This window comes from Diorhabda carinulata, chromosome 11 (genome assembly GCF_026250575.1).
Source record: "Diorhabda carinulata isolate Delta chromosome 11, icDioCari1.1, whole genome shotgun sequence".
In the NCBI taxonomy this organism is placed as follows: Eukaryota; Metazoa; Arthropoda; class Insecta; order Coleoptera; family Chrysomelidae; genus Diorhabda; species Diorhabda carinulata.
Window position 1 is genome coordinate 4,301,568 of NC_079470.1, and position 17,494 is coordinate 4,319,061.

Genomic DNA, 17,494 nt, shown 5'->3' on the forward strand with positions numbered 1-17,494 from the left:
AATAATAAGAGGTAAAATAGGAGAAAAAGTATGTGCTAAGCTTTTTAATACAGCGTCGAGTATAATATTTATAAATATAGGCTGAAACAAAGCGAAACAAAAAGAAAACAACTCAAATATACAAAGAATAAAAAGCAGAATAGCACATCATACCTTTATCGCCATACAGACTTCCGAAAGCTTCTGTACGCATGAAAAAGTAAAAAAAAAGCGATTTAACTCTTTAAAAAAGCTGTGTTTGGAAGCATATTTTCAAATCATAATAATACCTTTCTTGATAATGAGAAATATGTAAACTGTTAGATATTTTAACCCCCTTATAGTTACAGGGTATTTGATTTTGATAAATTTTGACGCCCAGAACGTTTTCTGGTCACTTGACGAAAAGATATAACCTAACCTTAAAATTTAACAGTTAAAACATTTCCCATTGATAATGAAACACTCTATATATATTTTAACGTTATATTTCATAATTTCATTTGCGAAATAAACTTATAATGAGGGTTTAAAGGGATTAGGTAATGTAAACAAAGAAAAATATATTTATATATGTATCAAGGTTATTATATAAAAGTAAAGTGAATATTATTATTATTCGGATCAACAGAAAAAACAAAGCAAACACGTGACTTGCAAACTAGATGTTGATAATAAATTGCGAAGTTAGCAGTAGAAAAAGTGGCGAAATAAATTATCAAAAACTGGGAGTCAGTACGGTAGAATTTGTCACACAATACTATAAAAAAAATCGATTTGAAATTTGATATATCGAAAGAATTTCAGGTTATATTACGGTAAACATCGAAATTGGGTCGAAACGGTCTTAAAGTACGGCATTGTGAATATATATTTATCATGAACTCGTTATTTTATAATTTGGAGGTTACCAAATTTTCGAGATTTCAAATATGGTAACACTAATGTGAATATGTCAAATCTGACATTGTCATCAAAAAGTTTGACAGTACTTGAGAAAGTTTGACGGTACTTGAAAACAACAACGATCAATTGGCCTTGCAAGAGGAGCCAAATCCAACAAAAGTTGTTAGAGCATGAAGCAGTTCGAAGCAAATGGTTGCCTGTTTTCTCGGAATAACTGGACATGTCTCAACCGTTCCACAAGAGGAATGTAGAACAGTCAATTCTGAATAATAAACTAGCATTTGTTTGCCAAAAGTGTTCAGAAAAATCAGGAAAACTAATCGCAGAAGACGAATCGTTATCCACCACGTCAACGCGAGTTCTCAAAAAAACCTCAGTTCGAACCAAAACGTTTTTTAACAGTCAAAACATCGAATTGATGGGTCATCCGACGTAGAGTTCCTGTTTGGCATCCAGTGATTTTTTCTTAATAAAAAAAATTAGGAGGTGAACGTTTTCTTGCAACTGAAGAAGCGATTGATGCCTTTAAATCATGTTTTGGAGGTACCTCAATCGGAATGGAGAAGATGTTTCAACAAATTGTTTATAAGCATGGAAAAGTGTATGGAGTTACATTATTTATAACTCAAGACCGGCCGAACCGATTTGGCTGAAAATTGGCTTAGAACCAGGAGGAGGACGTAGGATATTTTTATTCAGAAGAACAAGAAATTGGACGTGAAGAACGCTGCGTTAGTATGGCTTCTTAATTAAAGAGTATTTGAAAGAATTGGAAATTTAGAATGTACTGGGAATGCCAAAACTTTGCACCGAAATGATAAAAGCAAAAGGTGGTTTACATCGATTTTTTACCTCCAAAAGGACTCATTTAAATGCCTTTTTAAACGTCTACATACTCAAAAATGCATGTAAACTTATTTCCTGATCCATATTGATGCAACAAACAATAACAGACAAAAACTGTTTCGATTTTACAAGTTTCATATCCTACCGACGATGCGTAGGCATCTACTAAATCCTAATTTGACAAGTGAAGTTTAAACTTCAAACGTCATTCAAGCCACAGATACCGTTTTTTTTCGTGTTTTATAGATGGCGTTTACCAACAAACTTCGGTTTAACAGTTACCGGCGGTCAGGGGGTAGTTTAAATTTTATTTAACACGAAACTTATTCAAATTGTTCACATTTTAAAGGATTTTCGTGGAATGATTGAAGATTTACACTTTGATGAACTCGACGATGATGATTAAGAAATTATGAACATTATCGATAAGCCTAGAAAACAAAAAGTTATTCGTTCTTAAGCAAATCTTTAAATTGTCTCATTTTTATTTGAATTTGCCTCGCTTCTATCGAAAATCTTTCTTCCCAAGGTTAACCAAAAGCACTACTTCGTTGTTAAAGAAATTTGAATTGAAAATTGTTCTTTGTTCATTTTGGTTTAACTTTCTCAATCAACGAAGGTTGGCGATAACCCCAGCAAAGTCATTTCTGTCTCTGGCCCTTCTTATCAGCCTCTGAGAGTCTAAGCTCGCGAATCTTCTATAGCAATGAAGCCTGTCGTTTGCCAGGACCACGTTTTCCTTCGATTTTCCTTTCGATCAGAAGTTGCAAAAGTCTGTATATGTAATTATGTGTCCCAGATACGATGTTTTTCGAGTTTTTATTAATTCTACAAGTTCCCTGTCGGTGCCCATTCTTTATCTATCTATCTTATTTATCATTGGTTTGAACTAGAGTTAAAACCATAGTTTAAGCTCTAGTTTAATCTTCAATTTTAACCTAAGTTATAAAATTGACTCTAAAAAGAAGAAGAAGATACGAATGAAGTTTTTTGTGGTTATGTTACTAGGAGAAATAATGACATATGACATTTTTATGTGACATATGGTTTAGGAATTACCCTGTTGCGGGAAAAAATTTGATTTGAGTTGATTGAGTGAATTGAGCAAGTGTGTAAAGTAAGAAGATCCAAATGATATATTTTTAAAAATTTTTGATAATTTAATGCATGCGCAGTAAAGCAGGAATACGTCGTTAATGATAATTTTCAGCAAAATAATTTCAATCGAAAACATAATTTAAAAAAAAACTGTAAACTAATATATACACACCAATGCACTCCATAGACACACGTGTTAAAATTTATCATGGAATTGACCAGCTTTAATTGGAAATTTAAATTATACAGGATGTTACGATGATGATGGATGTAAACAGATAACAGATTTTAAAGTATTGGAAACAATAATTATTGATTGTAATAGCGTTCAATGTTTAATGCGAAAAAATACTTAATAGTAAATTCTTGTCTCTGCCATCACCTCTTTATATATATGAAGCCATTTTTTTATGTTTGGGAATAGAAAACGATCGGGAACCAGATCAGGTGATCATGCGGTCGATTTTACTAATTTCGACATACAAATAATTCAAAAAATCAATACAATAATGAATATTTATCGTTTATCTTTTATCTAAACAACCATTAGATAATTTAGAATAAATATTTTTCCCCAACATTCAATGTACTTTTCAACATTACGTAGATACTCCAGGTAGGAAGTTTTATGATTATCGATTTTTCTTCAAAATAGCGTACAAGCAAATTTTCATTAACAATCTTTCCATGTTTCTTGTCGCCCCATTCACGAAAAAGTTCATACGTTTTCTCATACACTAACTTGGATTTGGCCGGTAACATATTAGATACGATTGTCTTTGCTTCTTCAAAATAATTTGAAATTGAAGCAACCTCGATCATACACTGTCTATTGACATCATTGAGAAATCTCCTTTTAGCTCCCAGCGATGTTTACAAGTTCGATACCCCTTTTTATAATACGAATCTTCGAGCTCCTCAAAACAACCATTGTTTTAAGTCTGGCAACACAAAATAATCCGAGGGGTCTAAATCTTGCAAATAGGGTGGAAGAGGTAGCAATTCAATCATTTTGGAAATTGCAATAACGGATTTGAGAGCTGGTGCATTGTCTTGATGAAACAACATTTTCTTCTTTACTTCTTAGCCAAAAGCTGCAGTTTTTGCTAGATTTCTTCGCTCAAAACTTTGCAATAAGTTCGCGTTATACTCGTCGTTGATAGTTTTTCCTTTTTCAAGATAATCAATGAAAATTATCCCACGCGCATCTCAAAAAACTGTCGCAATGACTTTGCCTGCAGATGGAACGATCTTTGTCTTCTTTGGAGCCGTATCTCCCTTTTCAGTCCATTGTTTTGATTGTTCCTTTGTTTTGGGTGTGAAGTGATAGATCCACGTTTCATCTATGGTTATGAAACTGCGCAAAAATTCAGCTTCACGACGCTGTTTTTGTTCCACTGTAAGCAAACGCGGCACCCATCATGCGCACAGCTTTCTCGTGTCCAAATTTTCAGTTAATATGCACTTTTTGAAATGCCTACTATGTCTGCTAGCTCGCACACCAGTACCGCTTTGATGATTTCCTTCAGCATTTCCGGAATCGTCCCCTCATTTGATCTACCACTGCGATGCTGGTCTTCGCAGATCATACGGCCTCGCTTAAACTCTGCTACTCAATATTTTACTGTTGATAGCGAAGGCACTGGGAGAAGATAAAATCACAGCCGAAATGATAAAGAGCATGGGAGAAAAAGCGACGTAATCACTACCAGAAAGTTTTAAAAGAGTATGGATAGAAGAAAAGATTTCTGAAGATTGGAAAATGGATTCGATACTACCAGTGCACAAAAAGGGAGAGAGCAAGGACTGCAATATCGAGTAATATCCTTGTTATGTACACCGCTAAAGCTTTTTGAACAAATAACCTAAAATATACTGCGAGCTTAAATTTAACAAACTTAGTGGATTTCGGAAAAGTAGAAGATCATGTCTTCACTATAGAAGAAATTTTATGTAGAAAAATGACATCTAAATCATTATGCATTGCTTTACTAGACAGGAATGATTTTCGATAAAGTCCCATGAATGAAAATATGGAAGAAACCCCAATAAGAAGAAATATTAGCAGCGAATTAACAAGAGTCACTAAATTCCTGTACAAACAAACGAGAAATAAGGTAATAAGCAGAAATATGGATTCAGAGATGTTCACAATACAAGAAGAAGTGCAACAAGGAGGTATTCTGAGCTCGTTACTGGTCATAGCTTTTATGGATAAATCAATTAGAAGCTCAGAAAAGAAACGTGAACCACTTTATATTGATACCGACAACTATTGCGCCTTCATGTATCGGTATGCGTTTTTGAAGATGATATAATGATCATATCAGAAAACTAGAAGGATCTACAATCAAATTTAAACCTTTGGAATCAAATACTGACTGAAATTTGTAAAAGAGAAAATTGAAATCATGGTTGAGGAGCAACTCATAGAACAGGTTAGTAGCTTCCAATGCCTAGAAATTATGTTGCTAAAAACAGGAAGACGGGATTTCGAATTAAAGATTAGAATGGAGAACGCGATCAAGGTATACTAGGCACTAATCAAAGGGCTCATAAAGAAATAGCAACTTAAAGGCCAATCCTTACATATGGCTGTGAATCCTGAGTTGACAAAGAGGAAGTTAGAGTGAAGTTAGAACGGCATAGATGACTTTCTTTAGAATAATGAAAGGAATCATTAGAAATGTAGACTTAGAAGCTCGCATATACGAGAAGATGTAAAAATTGAACCCGTACAAGAATTAATAGAAAGGAAACAACTAAAGGAAGCAACTAGGGACCATCTACAAAGGATTGATAGCACGGTGCTAGTTCAAAAAATTTGGGACAGTAAAAAACCAGTGAAAAGGAAGAAAAGAATATCTGGGACAACACGCTATGAAAAATCTTAAAAAAGAAAGGAAGTTCATGGCGCGAAACGAAAAATTTGGCGCGAGATAGAAGTAATTAGTGAAATACACCTTATATGGTAAAAAAAGAAAGTGTTGACATCTTCAGGTTGAGGTCGGATTGCTTAGAAAACCCTCGTATGTAATGAAAGTTCTTTCAAGGAATAATTTTCCTTGTTTCTGTAATATTATAATTATAACCAAATAAACAAACAGTTGTATTAGTATATATATATAACTGAAATATAGTGATTGTGAGTAGAAAACAATAAATCGTTATCTAAAAATAACCTAAACGTCCATATAAAGCTGTTCATATTTCATATGCAGTTGTGTGAGACCACATCATGCGCACGTATATAAAAATTACTTACTACATAGTGTAAAATGCCCACCACAAAACGCAGACCACCAAAGGGTAAATTGAAAATAAAATAAAAAACACAAAGTTAGGTTAATAGGAAGGGAAAAATGCTGTCGAATATGATTGGATGTAGCATTTTTGTACATCTAACTACTAATCTCTATTTTGATTTGTTTATAGTTTTTGTGACGTAAATTATAGTCACGTGATAAATTGCTATTAAATTGAGAACGAGCCATTTTAACGATTTTCGAAAGTATCGACAATTGACTAATGACAGTTAAATAAGTGTCATTTATTACAAACCGGGCCGTGCTATTTAAAAAAATAAAGAAATTTGATATTTATTAAGTCAAACTTTAAACACTTTTTAAACACACCCTGTATAAAATGAAAAAATTTTCAACATAGATTCAAATACGTCTGACCTTGCTTAAAGCAACCGATCAGAAACCATTTTCATATCTTTAAGGGTATCTTCGTAAAAAAATAATTTGTAAGGGTCTGCAACTGTTATTTTTTTTACAAAAAAATTAATAACTCAAAAAGTATGGATTTTTCGAAAAATGTTTTTAGATAAAAGTATACTAGAATTTTACGTAGATTTCAAAAATGTATTAATATATAGGGTGTTCCACTTAAAATAACAAAGTTACTGTCGACTTCCGATGGAACCGGAAGTCGACCATCTTTAAAAATATTTTTAAAAACTATTTTGCCATATTCAGATAGTTTTAACTCGTCGTGGTACACCCTATATAAGCAATTAGGCAATCTAAGAAAACAGCTCATTCAAAATGACGACCGTGGGGTAAACAATAGACTTCCTCCTATGTACCATTGTTAGTTTTTCTTGGCTTTTTCCGGTAGTGAGAGTTGTTTTCTATGGTTTCTTATTTTGTGAGGTTAAGAAGACTCCATATATACTTTTTAGATATATTTCAGTGAACTAATAGAACCGAAACTGCGTATTTTTGAATTTTTTTTAGTCAATCTGTGAGTGAATCAATTTTGAAAGGTTGCAAAATGATAACCCATCAACATCTGAAAGTTACAACAAAAAACTTAGAGCTTTAGTCAGAATCTTGCTCATTTTCCACTAGTTTCCAAATCCAATATACATGCTTATCAAACTACATTTCCCTATTATCTAAACTAGGCACAACACAAAAGCATATTTCCGTATTTCTTTAAAAAGCCATTTCTCAGTAAAAATGGGTCTAAAATTCAACAAAAAGTTCACGAATCATACAGAAATTTACGACAAAAGCATTTGTTTACCCCACGGCGGCCATTTTTTAATGGATTTTGACAATTCGTTAGATATATTGCCCAATTGATAAGATAATTGAAAAATAGATCAGTCAAATTGACTGTCATTTATTCAATCCGTTTTTCCAAATGACCTTGAACGTATTTGACGTTCAGGAATACCAACAAATTATTTTATTGTCCATTTTATTGATTATAAATTGGATCAACCATCATCTGTACGTCAACGAAAGTGAAAACCTGTCGAATACATCGCTACTGTCCGTGAATGTATAAAGGAAAATCGTTTTCACGTTGTTAGCAGTTTTCTTATTAAACAGGTGACAATTTGAAACTTGCTTGAAGTAATCACTTATAATTTTGATGTGCGCCGGAAAAAAATAATATAAAAGTGGTTTGATTGAACATTTTCAACCGTCACAGTTTTCTTTTAAATGACAAAACCTGGCCGGGGAATGATTATTAATGGTGAATATTTTCGAATTGATCCCCATCTGAACTTGCACAATAATCAAGTCGTTTTTGAAAGCTATGAAAAATTTGTTCAATAGGAAACTTGCATTTTTGATTATTTCCTTTATTTTATAAGTTGTTGATATGAAATAATGTCAAAAAGTAAAATATTAATTTGTAAATGGAAAAATAATATCTAAATATTTAATTGAAAATCGCAAAAATTTAAAATTTCTAACTACCTAAGAGAACAGTTGTCTGCTCGATGATCACGAGGTTATCGTTGCCGACACGTAGCGTGTGCTGGTATAATACAGTTTTTATTTATTAGTTACGTATAAATAAAACATTTTTCTATTGTTTATAAGAATAAAGTGAATAAACGTTTTATAGGTTAAGTTCTTACATTATTAGATAACCACGTTAAAAATCAAAAGCATAATAAACTTAATTATTATAAACTATCAAAATAAGTTAAATTTGAACCTAATTTTCAAACCATTTTTGTTATACGAATTTTTTGGCATCATAAAAAACTTTATTAGTTGTTTTAGTTTTGATATTTTTACATCCCGATACAAAACACGATTTATATACCATTTTTCAGATTAATCACAGTTTAATAATAGAGAAAAACTGTATCATATGTTCAGTTTTTATTTTATACTTATGACGTCACGCAATATGGCGATATTACTGAAATGTTTAAACTACCTACAAAATTTTTGAACTTTCAATAATTTTTTTCTGTATAAATATTGATCAAAAAATTTAAAAAAAAAGTAATAAAAGTTGTATATAAGCTATGCAAAACTATTTTTTTTTTCTCAAACCATGCAAGTACCCTATTGTAGATGAAGAAAGATCAGAAATTCCTTTTCTGCTAGCTCCACTCAAATCATCTTTAGTCTTGGGTCTTTCAGGAAACCCCCATAAGAATAAATCACACGGGTGTAAGTCCGGTGAATACAGGGGCCAATCTATACCTGCGTGTGCAAACTTGTGATATTCTAAACTGATGACGCGTTCACCATAAACTTAGTAATACCATAAAGTCAAATACATATTTTGTATTTTTACTTTTTCTTCGTACATAAAGTCACTCATTTTAAAGTACACGTCGTCTCAGTCAGAAACTGACAACATTCCAGAATATACCTACGTCGGCCCAGACTTATACGGTAGAGGAGAGGGAAAAAGATATGCATATACTTTAGATAACTTGTCTATTTGTCATTGGTTATGACCTTTCATTCTATGTTAGGCTAAGAGCTCCTGGACCACACTACGTAACTGTACTGTCTAAGCTACTCCCGTATAAAATTTAACTAACCCATGAGCTGAAGGTAAACTACCAGGCTCTGGAGAAGTCGGTGATTTTTTAGAACATCATAGATCACATAGAACGGCTAGAACATCACCTTCAATCGCAACCAACTTCTTTTGACCTGATCTACATAGGTGGTGGTATAATATCTCAAGTAGAGATTATATTAACCAGCCATCGAGATTGTGCGATTTGATCCCATTAGATTTTTCTTGTGGGGTCTTCCTTAGTCGCCGATCTATTCGGTAAAGCTACGAACCCCCAGCGATATTTAAAACCAACATAACCATAGATCAAATCAATTTTAATTTTTACGTCAGATTTTTCTGAAGAAGTCGCGGCATAAAATTCCGAAATTACCTCATTTGTTTTATACAAATTTAAATATTTATAAAATGCGATCTTTTAGAAGTTTTTATCTACCAATTAGTCGGTTCAATTAATTATTAAAATGTAAATATTGTTTAATCGATTTTAATAATTAGATGCTAAAAATATTTGACCCGTTTAAAAATAACCGTTCTGTTTACAAATATTTTTAAACTCGAATTTTGAACATTGAAGTTGTGTATAGATAACAAAAATCATTATCGTTTTTTCTGTTCTGTTCTTATATACACACATTGTTCACCAATATTCATAACTGAACTATCTGGTCCTTCGAGCCGGAAACTAATCAACGACATGAGGCTCGAAGGACCACATGATGTAATTATAAATATTGGCACAATGGTAGTAAACTGTATTCAGTATAGAACACTTACATACAGTAGTCATTTCACATTCTAAATTTTTTGCAAGTAGGGGAATAAATAGATCAGTTGTAAATAGAATCATCCCCAGTACCACAGCTTGAAAAGGAGACAGTAGACTCTTGAGGACGCTAGGTTGAGCAGATTATTTTAGGTGGAGGACGAAACCTCTATCCACATCCTCTGGAAGTGTGAGAGTCTACTAAACTCCAGAGCATTACACCTGGGGCTAATAGAAGTGAAGATATTCAATAACAAGAGCTACTTCACAATCTGAACTTTCTGAAAGGAGTGGAATTAATAGATCAGCTGTAAATACTGAAGATCCCCAGTGCCACAGCTTAAAAAGGAGAAAATAAACACCTGAAGAGGCTAGGTTGAATAGATTCTTTTAGTTAGAGGACTAAACCTTTATCCACATCCTCTGGGAGTGTGAGGGACTACTAAACTCCAGAGCATTACATCTGGGGGCAAATGGAAATGAAGATATTTGGTAGCAAGAGACCTTTCACATTTTAAACTTTCTGAAAGGAGTGGAATTAACAGATCAGCTGTAAATAGTGGACATTCCCAGTACAATAGCTTGAAAAGGGGATAGTGGACTCCTGAAAACGCTAAGTGAAACAGTTTCTTTTTCGTAGAGGACCAAACCTCTACCCAAATCCTCTGGATAAACTCCAGAGCATTACACCTGGGGCTAATAGAAGTGAAGATATTCAATAACAAGAGCTACTTCACAATCTGAACTTTCTGAAAGGAGTGGAATTAATAGATCAGCTGTAAATACTGAAGATCCCCAGTGCCACAGCTTAAAAAGGAGAAAATAAACACCTGAAGAGGCTAGGTTGAATAGATTCTTTTAGTTAGAGGACTAAACCTTTATCCACATCCTCTGGGAGTGTGAGGGACTACTAAACTCCAGAGCATTACATCTGGGGGCAAATGGAAATGAAGATATTTGGTAGCAAGAGACCTTTCACATTTTAAACTTTCTGAAAGGAGTGGAATTAACAGATCAGCTGTAAATAGTGGACATTCCCAGTACAATAGCTTGAAAAGGGGATAGTGGACTCCTGAAAACGCTAAGTGAAACAGTTTCTTTTTCGTAGAGGACCAAACCTCTACCCAAATCCTCTGGATAAACTCCAGAGCATTATACCTGGGAACTAATAGAAGGGAAGATATTTGGTAACAAAAGACCTTTCACATTTAGCTTCTAAAAGGAGTGGAATTGATAAATCAGCTGTTAATACTGAAGATCCTCAGTACCACATCTTAAAAATGAGACACAATAAATGTTTTGAGTGAAAGTGTGAGTTATACAAGAAATTTTTGAGATATAATAGAGGTAATTGCCAAATCCTATAGGTTGAGATGTCTCCGGATAAATCATCGTCATTAATATTGTGAAATAGCTGTAGAGATGAAGTAGTCCGAGTTCTTTTGCCACAGCGCTAGTAGTATTTTGTCAGTTAGTCAAAATATAAATTGTACCTTGAATTTTAGCTTATTCTACATTGTAAAAAACATTTTTTGATGTTAAAAATGATATCTTACCCCTCTGCTTCCGAATATATGGAAGAGTCCTCCTCGTTTCTTCATCGCCTTATTCGTTATCGTTCCTTTGACAGTATAACTTCCTTCTTTAACTTTACCGCTTGTTGGTATACTACTAATATTACTAGCACTTCCCGAATCGCTTCCTGCTTTCGATAAATCTTCGAATGGAAAATCTTCGGGCGGTTGAAAACCAGATTTGTATTTTTCTATAACTAATAAAGTATCCTGGGGAAGAAGAAAAGAACAAATTAGATCAAAACCAAATAGGAGAAAAAATTATTAAAACTGACCTCTTTTTCGTTAATTATGTCCGCAGCTTTGAGGATTCCGTCTAAACATTTATTTATGATAGGAAAAACGTTACGTTCGATATCGACTGAAGCGCGAATGAAATTTTTTATATTTTTTATTCTCTTTTCATCCAGTTCTTGAAGTTGCCTAAATACTTCCGGTAATCCGGATCTGAAATTAAAATTATCGACTCAAAAATAATTATTTGGTTATTGAAGACGATAACGAAGGTAAATTTTTTAATTTTTCGGGTATTTATTGTGCTTGGGAAGCTCAAGTGAGAGGGTAAAAAAAGTAACCAAATATCTGTATCTATACAGAACAAAATGTATACTATCATCATAACAACTTCTTCTTCTTTCTCTTTTCCTCCTTCTTCTTCTTCATATTCTCTTTCTTTCAATGCATATGCGTATGTGTATCAAGGATTGTATATCGTATAGTCCTGTCCACTGCCTGATGTTTCGTAGCCAAGAAATTTTCTTCCTTGCGATCCCTCTCTTTCCCTCAATTTTACCTTCGATCAGTAGAGGAAAAAATTGATATTTGTTGTTTCGCATAATGTACCCTAGGCGCTTAATTAATTCAAATAATTCACAGATGCGTCTTAGAATTTGTTCGTTTTCCAATTTAGCCGTCCAAGGCATCTCAAGGATTCTGCGGTGCTGCCACATCTAGAAAACCTCCAACTTGTTAATCACTATCGTCTTCAATGTCCAGCCTTCCATGCCATAGAGAATCACCGACCAAACGTAGCTCTCCACGACAAGTAAGCACTTTTCGAAACCTCAAGAATGCCTGTCGGGCTTGTTTAATGCGACATTCTATTTCTTTGTCTGATACAAAGTCTTCAAGGAGTCAAATTCCTATATATTTGAATGTATCCAACTATAACAACACTTACAATTAAAATATTTGGTCCTTCGAGCCGCATACCAAACAATGGAAGGCTCGAAGGACCAGACAATGTAATTGACAGTGTTGGTATTAAATATTTTAGAATATGGTGAATCTTAACTTCATTTTCATTATACATTTAATACGAAATTTGATGGATATTACCGAGGGTCAGATTTCTTATAGTTGAAGAAAAAAATTCTCCTATTACGATCCAAAATAAATAAAATGTCATGTTTTTCACCACATTTTTTAAATAATCTTTGTATGAGGGGCTGTTTTTAAGGGTCGGTGTGCTGTAAAATATCAAAATATTAAAGTCATGATACAAAACAATCAAAATTTTTTATATTTGATCATAACTGTAGCCCATTACCGCTTTAATTCGTTTATTTTCAATTTATTGGAGTAAGATCGATGAAGGTGTTTAAAATTGCAAGGTTTCGGTCGATTTTAAGCTTGAATGACTGTACTATTGCACATTTAGGTTTAATTAATTATCCAATTAAAGGGAATCTTACCTAAAATGTTGTCGCTGTAGCTCGTTAGTTCTTTGCAACTGTTGTGCGTATTCATTTTTCGCTAAATCACAAGCTTGCGTCTTATGTGACATATTCGACCTTTGTTTTTCCACTTCGGCTCTCGACAAATTAAAATCCGCGTCCGCTTTTTGAAAACTTTCTATCGCCTTTTCCGATTCTTTGTACGCTTTATCGTACGCTTTTTTCGCTCTTTGTAATGCCTCGATTTGAGCTTGTAGAGATTGTGATAGTCGTAAACCTTCCTGTAGTTGTTTCTGAAACGAAAAGAGACGAATTTCACTCATACACATATATATTACAGGTCGAAAGTTTCTGTCCACCCCATAATCCAGTCATTACTTTTCAAAATAATACACGAAACTAAAAATAATAGCGTCCGTTATTTGGTTAGTTTATACGATTTTAGTTTGTCGATAAATGCGACAAAATGCGATTCGTAGGTTTCAAAAAGAGCAAAACCAAGAAAATATCAGTTGGAATTCATGTCTTTATAATCTAGGCAAAAGGAACGGCGCCAAATTAAAAATATCTCAACTTATCGTGGGCTACTACGTAAAAAAATATGCAGGAGTTTTGGAGATACGAGGTCTGGTTATTAAATAAGGAGACTGCTGGCCTAGACGGATGGGGTAAAAAACGAGTAGTGCGTTGGGTATCTAGATATCTTGTCTACGCACGTCCCAAAATACGTTTCCGTTACTATTATAGTATTTGTGCAGTAGCGGTTTGAAACGAACGTGTAACGAAAAGTTTCTTGCATTTTCTGGAAAACTATGCTTTTCCTTGAAAAATAGTGCATTTCAAAGTTGTAGAATACCAAATTTCTGACAACTTTTGTCCGAAACTTTTTTCTAAATAACGCATATTTTCACCGCTAAGGGGCGCACACGGGACGTATTGGCACAGTGTGATTTCTCGGCTCTTATAGGTCCAATTGAGCTGAAATTTTCACAGGATATTACAAATATTTGTATCTCTGTCTTTCCAGGAACAGTTCATAAAGGGGGATATTTGTATCGTGTGACAAGCCGCTCGGAGCTAACAAAATTCTGACAAGTCATCCAGAGGAGATGGAAAAGTTGAACGTTTCCTTGACTCCTAAATCCATCGAATACACTTGGAAAAACTAAGTTTTGAAAATTTTGTTGCCAGGAATTCTGTACTATACAACTTTTCAATCCATTTTTACCGAAAAATCGTAACTAATTCGCCAAGGATCGGAAGAATCGCAAAAACCCAATTACACGACACAATTTTTCCAAACCCTCTAGCGGGAAAATTAAGCAAAACTGGAAAAAATGTTCCAGACAAAAGTTGTACGAAATCTTATGCTCTATAAGGCTGTGATTTAAATTTTTTCTCCAGGACTCATATTTTTCCAGAAAAATCGGAAAAACTGATTTTTAAAAAATTTGCGCGTCCCCTAGCGGCGAAAATTTGCGTTAATTAGAAAAAGTTTCGGACAAAAGTTGTCGGGAATTTTGTATGCTACAACTTTACAATGTACTATTTTCCACGGAAAAGCTTAGTCTTCCAGAAAATGCAAGAAATGAGTTTTGAAATCTTCTGCGCGCCTTCTAGCGGCTTAACTATGCAACGTACGACAAAATGTTCAATGGCAAAGTTGGAGGAAATTTAATTACCTACAACTCGTCTGAGTTAAGTTTTTCGCTGGGATGCGTAGTTTTCTCGCAAAATAGTGAAATAAGTGCAAAAACAGCTATTACAACTCAAACAATCATTTTTCTCGAATAAATCAGTAGCAGATCGTGCTATTAAACGTTCATATACTAAATAACAAAAAACTAGCATATCCAAAGTAAAAAATGTTTTACAATGAAAGGATTATCCTACAAAACTAATCAATATAACTTTCAAAGATAGAAAATCGTGGTAAACGTTTCGAAAAATGGCGTTTGAAATTTACGCATGTGATTTATACTAAAAATTTCATCTCTCCGTCAATCTGCTATGCCTGGACCATAGAATAGGCCTTCCCCTTCTTCTTGGAAGTCACGCAGAACTGCTCCGTCTTCCCTTTTCGAGATTCGAATCTGTTTTACAACATCACTCGTACGTCTTTCTGAACGGTAGATCCGAGACCAATTACGCTGTTGATCAGTTTGTGGGCCGATTTTCACTCCCATGGTTTGCAAGGTCCTCAGGATAGATTCGAATCCTTCGTTGAAGATTACGACACCGAGAAACGTGACGATTTCAACCACTTTTGGCCCAGAATGGAGGTGCTTCGGAGCAAAGAACCAGATTAACGAATTGAGCGACTTATTATTTTGAGTTTACGCTACCTGACATCTGTTTTAACAATTTTTCTTTGTAAATTGGCTATAACTTTGGGCCCAATTCACAAAGGGTTCAGATAGCAGTTAGAATCAGGTATATTAACACGCAGAGTACCATAATGAAAACACAAATATTGATGTTTTTTGGCCAACGCTTTTTTGATTGTATTACTTTATTTTTAGTCTAATAATAATAAAAATATTGGATAGAGTGGAATATTCAAGTTATTTTCCAAAATGACGACCTTTTTGTCGTCGGATTGTATTGATCCCTACGGCATCAAGCGACTGGGGGGGCGTTGGCTAAGCAAACCGACGCGCGTTCTTGTCGATTTCTGTTTCCAATAGGGACTTGACAGTTTCGAATTTAGTTTGTGAACGCACCTTTTTGACTTAACATCGAACTGTCATTGTCAGTTTATTCAGTAGACATAACCTTTTCATCACGGTGAAGTACACGTACCAACAACTTCTGCAAATCTTAAAAATTTACAACAGAAATTCGGAGTCGGTGGCCGCTACTTTAAGAGCGTTAACTTCGATTTTCGATTGTAATTCTCGACCTAGTAGATAGGCTGTAACAAGTTTAGGGAAAAAGTTTGAGTCTACATATTCGTTGTGTGCCAGTGAGACTACGGGTTAGTCGATGTGTCGAAAATATCGCTGCCCTTGAAACGTCCGTAGCAAATGATCCAAATCAGTCAATTCCACGGCGTTCTCAAGAGTTGGGCATCGCCAAGACCTTACTTTACACCCATACAAGATCAGGCTCACTAAAGAATTGAAGCCGATGGATCATTCGAAGCGAGATACGTTCTCCGATTGGACTTAATGAAAAACCACTTCATCAACAAAAGATAACTGTATGGTGCCATATTTTTTCGTCAACGATACTGGTCGCCACGTTACTGTGAATAGTGATCGTTATCGCGCCATGATTATCGAATATTTTTGGCCCAAATTGGAATACATGGACTTGAACAGCATGTGGTTTCAACAGGACGGTGCCACAAGCAACATAGCACACGTTACAACCGATTTATTGAAGAACAAGTTTGATGAGCGTGTTATCTCAAGACCAGTCGATTGGCCGCCTCGTTGGTGCGATTCAACGCCACTAGATTTTTTTCTTTGGGGCTACGTCAAGTCATCGGTCTATGCTGATAAGCCGACGATGTTGGAAGAGCTCAAAGCCAACATTGAACGCGAATTAGCAGCCGTTTCGGCCGAAATGTGTGGCCGAGTCATGGAAAATTGGGTCCAACGAATCATGTACTGCAAAGTGGTCAAGTCCTTATTAGAAAATCCCTTACAATGATCAGCGGCGCTCGGTTTTCGGACAGCCCGGCGCGCGCTTCTTATATATGCTCCGCTCCAGGGCCGACACATTTTCTACAGAATTTTTCGATCCGAGAAACTAGAGGACCCCTTTTAGAATACACGTATTTCATATTTATCACCCTCGATACTAATTATTATAAACAATAATTAAAAGTAAAACCTTTGTACTATTCTTTATATTAGAGACTAGAAGTTACGAAATGTTTATATAAATATGAAAACTGACAGAACTAATGAGGCACACAGTTTGTTTAGAAATCATACAAAATCGTTTTTGTTTGAGAGAAATTCTGTTGCGTAAATATTCCGATTAAGAACATTAAAAAAAACGGATGAATGAATGAATGTATACAAAGTTATATATAGACAGGCAAACATTAAGTTAATTGGTATAAAAACCACTTATATTAACCTCGTTCGTTACATAGAAAACATCATAATATCGATCATATGATTCTACTTTCTAAAAATAAAAATTTTCATTAGGAAATTCAAGCGAAAACATTGAACTTTAATGGGTCTCCATTCAAATATAGCACGAAGGTGAAAGAGGATTTGAAGTTGGTTTTTGATAGAAAATTACATAATGGTAGATAACAAACTGTAGTAGTAGTATTTGACGTTTTCAAGTTTATTATACGGCATGTCCTAAAAAGTTTCAAACCGATTCGTATC

General features: G+C 34.4%; 1 protein-coding gene across 4 annotated transcripts in view; it reads right to left on the bottom strand.

The window, feature by feature from the left end:
- LOC130899279 (formin-binding protein 1-like) overlaps positions 1-17,494 on the bottom strand; it is a 104,241-nt gene that overhangs the window by 18,522 nt on the left and 68,225 nt on the right. For 2 of the 4 annotated variants that reach the window (XM_057809089.1, XM_057809090.1), the window contains 4 exons: positions 13,158-13,432; positions 11,739-11,910; positions 11,446-11,673; positions 154-180 (listed from right to left, as the gene is read on the bottom strand). In XM_057809089.1, the coding sequence (XP_057665072.1) occupies positions 154-180; positions 11,446-11,673; positions 11,739-11,910; positions 13,158-13,432 (702 nt within the window). The remainder of the gene's footprint in view (positions 1-153; positions 181-11,445; positions 11,674-11,738; positions 11,911-13,157; positions 13,433-17,494) is intronic. The other 2 variants (XM_057809092.1, XM_057809091.1) reach the window with 1 other exon arrangement.